Raw genomic sequence first — 13,322 nt, forward strand, 5'->3', positions numbered from 1 at the left:
CCTTCCAGATTAAGGCTGCAACCTCCTTCCTGGGTCCTCCTAACCTGATGTCTGAGCTCTTTGTGGTTCAGGAAAAGGAACTGTTCTCGTTTCAACGAGCCGCTGGGTGTTCTGTAAGAGCATTTGCATCCCGATTAGCAGACAAGATGCGCCGGAATGAGTTAGTGCGGTTGATATTTGTGCAAAAACATCATCTGCTTATCAGAAAACGCGCTCATATCACCTAAGCATCGTCCTTTCCTCAAACGCTTTGATTACAGCGTCTGAGTTTTCAAAACTTCCCTAAAACTGAAGCTAATTTACAACATTCTGCTCTTTGTGATTCGTTTAAGAAAAATTACAATATATGAAATATTAAACAAATGAATGCTGCAAACTAAAACCTCTGTTGCTTATTAGAATAGAGCTCCAGGAGTTGACGTCACTTCTCCCGGCATGCAACAGTTTAAATCGAAACTGCGCCATGTTGGCAGGCAGAAGCCTGCAGCTGGGCTATTTATTATTGTCAGAAAACTCAAACGGGAAATATGGTAGATTCCTGTTGTGCCCCAGGATGCAGAACAGACACGGATGACATAAGGGATGAGCCATCTACAGGATTCCCCAAGATCCGGAGCGCCGCAAACGTTGGATCATTGTAATAAAACGCGCTAGCGACCGGGCTAAAATGAAGCCGTGGGATCCCGAGAGTAAAGGTTTTCGCTTATGCAGCGACCACTTCATATCAGGTACTTAAACCAACGTTTCCTCAACTGTGTGTGGTATTTATTTTAAATGCTTTTATTACGATTCTTAGTGGGCTTCCTAAACTTATTTTGGCGTGGCTTTTTCTGTCTTATTACTCAACTAGGGTCGTCACGGTGTGAAAATTTAACCTCACGGTTATTGTGACCAAAATTACCACGGTTTTCGGTATTATCCCGGTATTTTTTTTAAACGTGTCACATTTTCAGACAACTACATAAACCCTGTATATCAGGAAATATTGTCCTCAGTTTGTGTCTAAATTTTGCCTAAAATGTGTTATTTTGTAATTATGTTGTTTATTTGTTTACATTTTTCCTCTTTAGTCTTTAAAATACCAATATTTGCCCATAACTTATTTTATGTCTGTTTGATGTCATCATTTTAAAAGTATTAGATCAGATGATACTCAGTACTCAAGTAGCCTTCTACTCAGATACTTTTTTACCCTTACTTGAGTAATAAACCCTATATCAGGAAAATATTGTCCTCGGTTTGTGTCCTTCCAGTGAGCTTTGCAGATGTGGGAAAATGTCATCAGGCAGTAATCATTGTTAAATTCATAATTATTCTCGGAGAGAGACCAACTCTTATCTGCCCCTGGGAGCCCCGTAATGCATAGCGTCATTTCAACATGGCGGTGTCCGCGACACGGTTTATATGCAGGTAGCGGCGCTGCGGCTGCTTTATATAGCGACTCATTGCATTCTCCCTCAACCCAAATCCTCGGATCACACATTTTAGCTAAAACGCTAAAGCTAGCTTGCCTTGCGTTGACTGTAGAGTTGTGGGTGATGGTCACGCAGATGTGTCATGAGGTTTGAAGCGTTGCTGCCTTTCACAGACACTTTTTCTGCACGTGCTGCAAACAGGATAGCCGTCTTCTATCAGCTGTCCCTCGGCATTCTTCAAATATCCAAAAAATGCCCGTACTTCCCACTTTGTCTTCTTTGAGGGATAATAAATGTCCTGAGCGCTGCCGTCTCCTCCTTTGGCCATTATTTCAGCTTTAGCTTCCAGAAAGTTTTGGTTGTAAACAACAAAGTGCGCATGTGCCACCGGCAACTTCAGCAGATGATACGGTGGCTGGTAAGGGTCACCGCGCCTACACCGCAGCCACGATAATCCACCGAGATAATATATGTTTTTTTAAAAACAAGACGGTTATTATTATTGTCAACTTTTTTACCGGGGTTTACCGCTACACCGGTTACCGTGACAACCCAATACTCAACAAGTAAACATCACGTAAAACGTTGCCTCGTGATTTCTGCGTGCTGCCGTTTACGTGTTTTATGATCACAACAATTAACCGGCTAAGTTGTATTTCATTTTTAAGCAATGGTCGATCAATTGTCAGATCACACATAAAAAGCACTTTGGATTGCTATTATCTGTCTCACCGAGACAGATCTCAGACAGATCCTGAGACGCTCCTGCCTGACATATTTATTTTGTTCACGGAAAACAATCAAACTAGTGATTTCTCTTGGCGTTCAGTTTATACATTCAAACAGCACAGCACTCTATTTAAACTTCTTACATGTAAATCTGCTATTTGTCCATCCATCCATCCATTTTCATGCGCTTATCCGGAGTCGGGTTGCAGAGGCAGTAGCGTCGAGAGGCCCAGACTTCCCTCTCCCCAGCCACTTAGGCTAGCTCCTCCGGGGGAATCCCAAGGCGTTCCCTGGCCAGGTCCGGTAAGAAGTCCGCTCCGAGAGCTTCTGGCGTTTTTAAAAAGTATCCCAGGGGCACGGTAAGGGTCTGAGATGTTTAGTCTATTTAATTTCTGACTATATAAAACGATTTCTTCGGTTTTAAAGTGTGAAGTAAACTCAGACAAAGTAAAATCCAAGCCGATCCCGTTCATTTTGTTTACATTTGTTGCCTGCCAACATGGCGAGCACATGAAGAGGTGGAGGAGAATGAGAGACAAATGTGTCTGTGTTAAATAGTCTCTTATGTACAAAAAAACACAATATAAACACGACAGGATACCACAGAACAGCGCTACGCCCTCTGCTGTCCTGGCGGGGAATTACTTTGCAACACTCCCCAGGAGACGGAGAAGCATGAGGACAAAATGTCTCCGTCCGTGCGTGCGTGCCTGTCCCTGTTGGAGCTGACGCAGAAGCATGACTCAGGCTTAAGGCGTTAACAGTTCAGTAATATAGGGAGGAGCTTGACCATGTAGAGCATTGAAAGTTCTAGTCAGGACTCTAAAATGAACTCTAAAGTTAACGGGTAACCAGTGCAGAGACATCAGAATAGGAGTGATGTGTGCTCTTCTGTTTGCTCCAGTTAGGAGCCTCGCTGCAGAGTTCTGGACCAACTGAAGGCGGTCAAGGCTTTTTGTTAAAACATGTGAAGAGTGTGTTACAGTCATCTGGAGAACCATTTCAAGTTCATGGTTTGACACCAACCTTCTCAGTTTGCAGATATTTCTTAAGAGATAAAACGGTTTCGGACCAACGTTATGAGTGGCCTTCAAGAGACGTTGATTGGTCAAAAATAACACCCAAATTCCCTGTTTGTCTTGATGGCAGAAGATAAATGACCACGTTTTAGACTAATCAGGGGAGCCATGCTCTCGGGGGCAATGATCAGACATTCAGTCTTTTCAGAGTTTAACTGAAATGTTTGACCCATCCCCGTGAGGAGCGGTGAGCTGCAGCAGTGGCTGCGCTCGGGAACTATTTAGTAGTTTAACCCACCAATCCAAGCCTTTAAAGCTCAGTGTCAAGCAGGGAGGCATTGGGTCCCATGTTTAAGGTCTTTGGTATGACCCAACTGGAATTTGAACCCCAATCTCCCAGTCTGAGAGAGGACGCTCTACCACTAAACCACTGAGAGGGTAACAGGCTCCTGTGGTTAGACATCCACTTCCTGTCACACCTCGGAGCCCACGTACCTGACCCCAGTTGGTGGAAAATGCATCCTGGAAGGGAAAGTTGTTCGATTAGAGGGGATCTGAGGAAGTGGGTTGAGTTAAACCCTCGTGGAGGTGGGAGGGATGCTTCTCTGGTGAGGTGACAGAGTTCACAGTGAGGAGAAGGGTCTGTGAAAGATGCCACCGGGTTAGTCCTCGGTCACCCATAGTGTGTTTCAGGCTACACGCTAACATCTTACACATGCCTGTGCTCAAACAGAGAGCTGCGTAAACACATGCGTGCCACCGGGGAAGCAGGTCGGTGCGAGGACTGGCGTCGTGCCCAGGTTTTTCTTCTTCTAGATGTTGTGTGCATGAGAAATGCATGCAAGCTCTTCTTCCAAAATGTATAAAGGATATAAATGAACAACAGAGCTGCGCCGTTAATCATTGAGCCGGCTCGACAATGGCCATCTTGTAAAGATTGTCTTTTACTGGCATGAGCTGCAGACTACAAAACGGCAGTGATCGTTGAGAGCTTAGACTTCATGTTCCTGACCATCTAAGAGCTCAGGTTAGAGTAAAATAAAGTGGTTACATAAAGAAAAGTGCCTAGAACATGTTGTACAAGCAGCCCAGCAGCAGCTCATATAAATAAATTAAAATCAGGGGGATTTCTTCCCAGATCCACTCATTTGCCCTTGAAGTGATTCGTTCTAATGTGAAACATCTTTGCATCATGTTGCAGCGAGTGTGCGTTCCAATAAACATGGAGTTCAGTAAATTCCCATCTTCAGGCTTCCCAATGCTCCACTTTAGCCGCCAACAAACGCGGAGCGTGATCCCGAGGTCTGGATGTTAACGCACTAGGAAAGACGTTTGGACCAAGTTTTTTAAAAGTTTGAACGCAGTGGTGGATAATTGGAATAAACGCTGGGGAGGGCAGGATGCGGGTGAGTGTTTTGGGCATGTTAGAGGGAAAGAGACATGACAAGGAGGCTTTAAATGGAGCCACTAATAATTTAAAAGGAAAGAGAGAATGGGGGAGTGGCAGGAAGGGGGAGGGGGGTAATCAAAGGTTTAGCAGAGCTGCAGAGAAGAGTGGTACTGGATGGTGTGACCATCGACATATAAATATTGGACAATGGGTTTCCATAGGCTCCAATATCACGTTTTTGAAGATAAATGGGAGGTGGCCACCACCGCTATTTTGACCGTGTCACAGGTTCCGTCAAGCCCAGACAATTCCATAAAAGGGAAGAGAGGTGGAGCTGAGGGTGGGGCTGTAAGGCTGGGATCAACTGACTACACCCGGTCAAACTAGCTACAAGCTAACCTGAAGCTAACCCAAAGCTAACGCGGAGGTGGGAGCTAAGCTAATGGAGGTAGCAACCTAGCTACAACCGGAGTTAACTGTGCACAACACCAGAGCTTCTGAGTCAGAGATACGCCGGGCTGACTTAGGCTTGCTTGGTATGAGGATTGCTGTAAATTTGATGCAATCTGCTGGGTTCCTTATATAGGAAACATTATTTCTGATTGGCTTAATGAACTGACCTGAATTGGAATGTTTATTATGTGAAGTGCCTTGAGACGACTCTTGTCGTGATTTGGCGCTTTATAAATAAACTTCAATTGAATTGAATAGAATAATTTTACTTAACGAAAAAAATGAAGTGGAGACTCCTTGGACGCTCTATTAGTGCAATTAATGCCACAGCAAGTCATTTTGTCCAACAATTGCACAAATAATATCCAAAAAGAACGCACAAACGCTACAACTAATGGTCTAAGTTGAGAGACTGAAAATCCCGGAGCAGTTTCCAGGCCAGACCGAGGCTCTACTGAGGCCTTTCCCCGGAGCTAGCTCTGTGGTCACGTGGGTCTGATGCTCATTAGTTATACAGAATTTTAGGCTTTTAATACACTTAAACAGAAGAGTGAGAAAAACATTCACCCCCCTCAGAGTTGTCATGAGTGTAAACTAGATCATTTAAACCATAAACATGTTCTGGTACCAGGCTGTAAACATGTTTATTTCTGCTGTGAAATTGGTATTTTTAACATGGGAGTCAATGAGGATTTGCTCGCTTCTGACACCAGCCCCTAGTGGATGAGGGTGGAACTGCAGTTTATTTCATTTCCGGGTTTGGTTCAATTTTTCACCTGTATTGTGGGGGCTTGGGTGTGACTTGCATTTTCAGTGGCTTTGACAAGGAGATGATGGTTTTTAGTCGCCGCATCTGGTTTATATCCAATTCCCAACAACCGCGAGGTCACTTGCTTAATGACAAATCCCTCCCCTTTTTCCTTCTGCTTGCACCAAAACTGCAGGAGGTTTCATCATCGTCATCATCAGTTTACCTGGTGTTGGTCATATACTGTAGGAGCATTTCACACACTCGCTCAACTTTTCGTTTTTAAACTCAAGACACTGCCAAAGATAAGAAACTACTGTGGAGATGTCAGTTGCTGCAGTTGATTTTATTGGTGAAAAGTGTACTTTCTTACGTCGCGAAGTTTTCTAAAGTCATGAATGAAAACCTGAAGTTTTCGGATGAGGAGGTGTCTGCGGCTAACTGAGCTCCAGCTGAGATTCAAGATGACTACTCTGCAGCTAAAGCACGTATGCACATAGAGCTGAAACGAATCATCGAATGGTTCGGTTCATTAAATTCCTCGATTCATTAAATGCGCGCTCCACATCGGGTTGTCACTGTGTGAAGATTTAACCTCACGGTTATTGTGACCAAAATTATCACGGTTTTCGGTATTACAGGTGAACAGGTGAGTTTAAAGGAGACCACTGAGTCCTCTGATCTCAGGCTCAGGGGGGGAGAGGTCCAGAGTCTGGGGGCCACAGCAGCAGATGATCTGTTACCTTTGGTCACTGGACCTCAGGGACCTGCTGGGGGTGTAGGGACTGAGAATGTCACCAATGTATGATGGTGCTTGTCCATGTAAGGCCCTAAAAATGGCATGTATCCATTTTTTATTCAGAATTTACATGCCAGGGCGGCAGTGGTGCAGTGGTTAGTGCTGTTTCCTTGGACCAAGAACGTCCTGGGTTCAAATCCCAGCCTGGGCTGTTACTGCATGGAGTTTGCATGTTCTCCCTGTGCATGCGTAGCATCTCTCTGAGTACTCCAGCTTCCTCCCACAGTCCAGAAACACGACTGCCAGGTTGATTAGGCGTGCATGGTTGTGTGTCTCTGTGTTACCCTGAGGTGGACTGGCAACCGGTTCAGGGCGCACATCGCCTGTTCACCCGAAGACTGCTGGAGATGGGCACCAGACCCCTCGACGAGTGAAATTTACATGCCAACATTTACTGTGGTGTAATTCAAACGCCGACTGCTAGGTGGCAGCAGTTTTTAACGAGATCTCTCAATAATGCTGGGTGTGTCTCAGAAGGGCCTGGCCTGGTTTATCCTATTTATTTAATCAGACTTTTATTATCTCAGTATATCGTGTTGTCTCTTCTGTGTTGTGATATATCGCATCGCCAGGGTCTCGCAAAAACACACCCCTATCTGCTGTTAGGGTTTCATTCATTCAACACTAAGATAATTGTGCTTTTCCTGGGACTCCGAATGGAAATCGCTCTGAAATGCAGTTTTCATTCAAACAAAATGGATGTTTCCTGTGTGAGAACAGCGCCACACATGAGCGAGTCTTGGTTCCACAGGTGGATTAGTGGACGGCTAGCTTGAGTGACGGGTGGAGTTCAACTTGTTGCCAGGAATTCGTTGAGAGTGTGGCCTGTGTAACAGGAGATTCATGTGAAAGGCGGCCTCCCTCCGAGGCTGGGCAGACGGGGGGCAGAGCGGCAGGCACCTCCTCGCGGCACTAAGGGGGCGCCAGATGCCCTCTGCCCAAAGAGCCTGGGTCCAGAGGGTGTTTCCAACCGGGTGGGTAGAGCTTCGGTTTGGGGCCTTGCAGGGAAAGCTTGTGGCTGGAACACAGTCTGTTGTTTATTGTGTGTGTGTGTGTGTGTGTGTGTGTGTGTGTGTGTGTGTGTGTGTGTGTGTGTGTGTGTGTGTGTGTGTGTGTGTGTGTGTGTGTGTGTGTGTGTGTGTGTGTGTGTGTGTGTGTGTGTGTGTGTGTGTGTGTGTGTGTGTGTTAGTCTCTCTTTTGTGTATACGGCCGGTAGTTCTGACCCACTTCACCAGATCACCGTCTCTCATCTGAACGGAGCTTGTTTTTTCCTTTTTCCCGTCCCCACATCCATCAACGCCTACATCCCAACATCTGAGGGGGAATAAATCCCTGTGGTGGAGATGATGGCACAATGGCCAGCCTCTAAAATAACAACACGGTCCACAACAACAACACTGTCCCATTTGGAGTGCAAGAAGCCCTGCACAATGGCCCAGTGTTCAGGGGCGCAGACGGGGCTCCCCACCACCATCCAAGCTGTTAGACAAGCAGGAGAGGGAGGTCACGATCACACGGTGCTCTACTTCCTGATCCTCGTTTGTACTGAGTCGGAGCCGGGCTGAGACTCTCGCTAGGCTCTCACTCAGAAACCTGCGTCTGGTGTGAAGAGTCTAAAAACCGCCCTAAATAGGTGGCTTTTGCGTTTGTCTCCGCTTCAGAAGTTTTACATCTCTCTTTCAGTTTCCCAGGGCATCCGCGGCTCCTTAAAAAGTCTTAAATTTGCTTTTCCAAATTTAAGACCTTAAAAATCCTTAAAAATGATAAATAATCCTTAAATACAGTTTCCAAAGGTCTTAAATTACCAAAGACCCAATAAATAAGATTATTTTATTTCAATTTTCATGAATTTCTAGTTTGTGTTCAGCATTTTTGTGTATGACGCTGGCGTAAGCGGAACCGTACACATTCAGTTAGTTGTGAAAGGGGGCCTTTTTAGATGAGCACATTAGCTGGTTAAGCTAGTGGGAGATTGCACCATGGGGACGTGCAAGTTTAATGGTAACTGGATGGCTAATCCCACATTCGCATTAGCTGGAAATTATAGTTTAAATTTAATTTTAAAAAATAGCTTAAATTTGGTCAAATTGGCCTTAAAAAAGTCTTAAATTTGCTTTTCCAAATTTAAGGCCTTGAAAATCCTTAAAAATTACAAATAATCCTTAAATACAGTTTCCAAAGGTCTTAAATTACCAAAGACCCAATAAATAAGATTATTTTATTTCAATTTTCATGAATTTCTAGTTTGTGTTCAGCATTTTTGTGTATGACGCTGGCGTAAGCGGAACCGTACACATTCAGTTAGTTGTGAAAGGGGGCTTTTTTAGATGAGCACATTAGCTGGTTAAGCTAGTGGGAGATTGCACCATGGGGACGTGCAAGTTTAATGGTAACTGGATGGCTAATCCCACATTCGCATTAGCTGGAAATTATAGTTTAAATTTAATTTTAAAAAATAGCTTAAATTTGGTCAAATTGGCCTTAAAAAAGTCTTAAATTTGCTTTTCCAAATTTAAGGCCTTGAAAATCCTTAAAAATTACAAATAATCCTTAAATACAGTTTCCAAAGGTCTTAAATTACCAAAGACCCAATAAATAAGATTATTTTATTTCAATTTTCATGAATTTCTAGTTTGTGTTCAGCATTTTTGTGTATGACGCTGGCGTAAGCGGAACCGTACACATTCAGTTAGTTGTGAAAGGGGGCTTTTTTAGATGAGCACATTAGCTGGTTAAGCTAGTGGGAGCTTGCGCCATGGGGACGTGCAACTTTTATGGTAACTGGATGGCTAATCCCACATTCGCAATAGCTGGAAATTATAGTTCAAATTTAATTTTAAAAAATAGCTTAAATTTGGTCAAATTGGCCTTAAAAAAGGTCTTAAAAAGTCTTAAGTTTGGCTCCCTTAAACCTGCAGATACCCTGGTTTTGGCATCCTCAAAAGACGAAAGGGACTGCGCGCTTAGACGTGAACAGGCCAGTGCTGCTTGCGTGCTGATAGCATTCTTCCAGTTATACTCATGTCAACAACAGACGGAGCAGCTTTGAGGGAAATGGACTCTGAACCCGTGAAATGCTCGCAGATGATGCGACTGAATTTGTGGTAAAAAGGTGTTGTCAGTGAGCGTAAGCTGCCTGCCTCTTTGTGTCGCTGCGCCGTTGAAAGAACGATCCATTAGCTGTAACCGACCGCCGGTGCCTGATCTTTCATGTTGCGTCATACTCGGTCTGGTCTGTGTGTGGGAGGTCTGAGGGGGAGGATTTATTCTTAAAAGGTGCAACTGAAAGTCTGAGAGTGTGTGTGGGGGGGGGGGCTTCTGTTTTCCTACGTGCATTTCATCCTTTTACTTTATCCCTTTTTTCAGACGTTTGTTCAGATTTTATTGTGGAAGAGAGGACGCTACCTGCTGAGGCTCATGACGCATTCCAGCCCCACAGATTCATCATCAACCAGCCGATTTGCATTTAAACCCCTCACACTCGGCTAAGCCCTCCTGCAAACATCAGGGGCGTGACCCCGCTGCCTTGTGGCACTGAAGGTTTTTTTTAATAAACCTTCTGGTACCTCTTGAGTTGGCCTGCTGCAAAAGTAATGGAAGTGTGGTTCAAAGGTCAGTGGGAAGAGGGTATCTTGGGTCATCGGCAGTGGCCCAAAGGCCGGCGCGGCCGAGACTGGGCGGCTGGTCATTGGGTTAATAGGATAAGTGGCCTGCAGGTCACTTTGGCCCAGTTCTAATGCTAATACAGAAGCTGGTCTCTGCACAGTTGGCAGGATTGGGAATTAATCCTGGATTTAGAGACTACTGTGTTACAGTTGAAATCCAGCCATTCACAAGGATGGGATAAAAACAGCAGTCCTGATTTCTGCTTTAATGATTCGCTTTCCTGAAGAAATTTATAAGACGTTAACTTTTTCTCCCAGATTCCTCTTGAGAGTGAATTCAAGCACATCCCCAGAATCTTTGATGAGAACAAACCCTCTTCAGCCTCTTGATGTCGGGAAGATTTTCTTCATTTTAGATTGTTATTCTGTTCTAACCGCTCAGACGCAACCTTCCCACAGTCGAGACGTCTCGTGTGAAGTAAGAGAGTACTTTGAGATAAGTGCTTTTGTTTTCCATTCTTGTTTTGGGCTCGAGGAGGGAGCCGTGGCTTGTGATGTCTGCAATGCTTTTACCTTTAATCCACTCCTTAGACACTGTTGGTGCTGACCTTGCGGAGCTTTTTGGCAAAGAAGTGGTCCCATTTAATGAAGCGAGACGCCTCACTCGGTCGGAAAAAACACGTCTGGCCACAACGTCGACAATGAAATTCATTTGTATTTCTATTGTCGACGAATCGTTGCAGCACTATTCTGCTGATTTCTGCCCTTTTCTTGTTCATTTTCTTTTTCCCTTTTTTCACATCTTTTGCTTTTTTTATTTTTATGTTTTTTTTTTATTTCTTTGTTTTTGATTATTTTTGTTCCTGACTTAAGTTTTTATTTATCGCAAGTGATATCGTTATCACAATATTAATCACTGTTATCGCATATCGCAGGGTTTCCTAATATCGTGCAGCCCTAGTTTGTTTAATTTTTAATTTTGTGTACGATTCTCCTCTTACTGTCAAACGTAAGACGCCTCGTCTGAGTTGAGGAAGCCTTTGCTCTCTCGTTGCTAACCGCTGGTTTCTGTTCTCCTTTCAGATGCATCCTCTGGGATTATGCAATAACAACGATGAAGAGGACCTGTATGAGTATGGCTGGGTCGGAGTGGTGAAGCTGGAGCAGCCAGAGCTGGACCCCAGCTGTCTCACTGTCCTGGGAAAGGTAAACGGCTTATTGCTACCGTTTTAACCGCCAATGTGCACCAACGGTTGTTTGTCGTAGCTTCAGAAACATCGTGGATTTGCGTTTTTCAAAAGCCTTCGGTTTCCACTGGAGCCCCTTGGGCACTTGAATTGGCTAAACTGGTTTAAATGGGACTGTTTGTGGCACTAAACATCATTTTGACACGGTTTGCTGACTTGGTTGTATCCCATAAGCTTGTCTGCGTTTTCAGTGTGAAACACTCCTGCTTAAGACCCAGAATGGTGAATTTCCATTTCCCAGATATGGGTAACGTTCACACGGGTCTGTTGACTTTTCCTTCACCCCGGGTCTCGGCTTAATCCGTGTCTGGAAAACTGTCTGCCTGTGTCTGAATTCAAACCTTATTTTGGGACACAGATGCTTTCAGTAGTTGTGTTAACTCTTCTGGTGAAGTTCTAGATGAACATGGACTTCTTTTTGTTTCTAGGTCCTTATTGCCTGTAGAAAAATAACGAACTGTTCCCCGCTCACCTCACCCATCCCCATCTTCCTTCTCTCCCTGCCTCCCTGCTGTGCTCAGACCTCTGTGAGTCTCCCAAGTGGTACTTTATTGTGCTTTAATTAAGTGGCTCTCTTAATGGATTGTACCAACATTTCCTGGAGGAATAAGTTGAAGGGGTTAGAGGTGGATCCAGCGCACATTCCTAGTGACAGAAAGAGAGCAGTCATTCATGATTTGAGGAGCCCAGGTGGTACATAGACATGCTAATGCGGTGCTTTCTGCTACCTGCCTCATGCTGGAACCAGAAACGTACGTAATGTAGGTCTGACAAACAAACGGACAGAGTTTTCTGGTAGGTATTTGATCTGCTATGTGTTGATAAACAGGGGTGCCTCCAGAAAATGTTGGTAGGGGTGACCAGACGAACCAAAGAAATCTTTGGGGTGGCAGACCAAACTGGTCCTGGTGGTAACTCTGGGAGAGTTTAGCCTGTGGCGATGTTTTTATAAAAAATAAAATAAATAAATAAAAAACAGTACGTATCAAAGACATTTAACTTAAATTTTACAAACACAAACATTTCAGAAATAAACATTCAGTTATTTAGGATGTTACTTCTAATTTTATTTTAAAATGTATTTTTTGTTTAGTTCACCTGTTGCTGTGTTCACAAGAAGCTATGGAGATGAACACTTTTTTAAATGGTGAGCAGCAGAAACGTATTTTTTATTCAGATTATTTCTTTACTCATTAATTGTATTATTTTTATTTTGTTTTACAATTATGTCTGGAATAAATAAGATCCTTTTATGGTTTGAGTGAACATTAATATTATAATGATTTATTAACAATGGCTTCTTCTGGGGGGGGGCAGTAATTTTCTAGGGGTGGCCATGGCCACCCCTGGCCACCCCTTTGGCGCGCCATTGTTGACAAAACGAGTAATTCTCCATCCCAACAAATTTGTTCTTGTCAGCTCTTCATACGGTTAATTATTAGGGTGCCTAGTTCGATAAACTAAAGCTGTCCCTGCAAACGGTTGGAGATGATCCTAAAGTCTGATTTTAGGAGATTTGTTTGGGCTTTAGAAGGCTCAGTCAGCTTCTCACGAATGTAAACAACCATCCTGTTGGCATGGTTACAGGATAAAAAACAAGAAAAGTCTTGGAAGGTGTGGAACATGAAGCAGAACTACAGCAACAGGATCAAATGCTTCTACGTATTCACGCTTGCATTAGATTAGATCTTGTGGTGTTTGGGACGTTCCAAAGCCACGTCTACGCTTTATGGATACGGCTTTCAGCCAGTCTGAGGTCCGCTAATGAGGAGGCCATTTTCATAAGATGGGGTTGGGAAGTTTTGCTTAGAGACACTTTAGTGAGGATGGCAGGAATCTTGCCTAGCGACCTTTTGGCCTTCATCCAGCCTCGCCAGCCTCTCTCTGCTCCGTTTCCTGCATGTTTATTCAGCCAGA

The 13,322-nt window shown here is 44.1% G+C and overlaps 1 protein-coding gene across 3 annotated transcripts in view; it reads left to right on the plus strand.

Moving 5' to 3' along the window:
* The window catches only part of znrf3 (zinc and ring finger 3), a 95,833-nt gene that overhangs the window by 47,861 nt on the left and 34,650 nt on the right, over positions 1-13,322 (plus strand). For all 3 annotated transcript variants that reach the window (XM_015960514.3, XM_015960515.3, XM_054730271.2), the window contains exon 2: positions 11,242-11,364. In XM_015960514.3, coding sequence (XP_015816000.3) covers positions 11,242-11,364 — 123 coding nt within the window. The remainder of the gene's footprint in view (positions 1-11,241; positions 11,365-13,322) is intronic.

The sequence above is a fragment of the Nothobranchius furzeri genome, chromosome 10 (assembly GCF_043380555.1).
Source record: "Nothobranchius furzeri strain GRZ-AD chromosome 10, NfurGRZ-RIMD1, whole genome shotgun sequence".
Taxonomy (NCBI): Eukaryota; Metazoa; Chordata; class Actinopteri; order Cyprinodontiformes; family Nothobranchiidae; genus Nothobranchius; species Nothobranchius furzeri.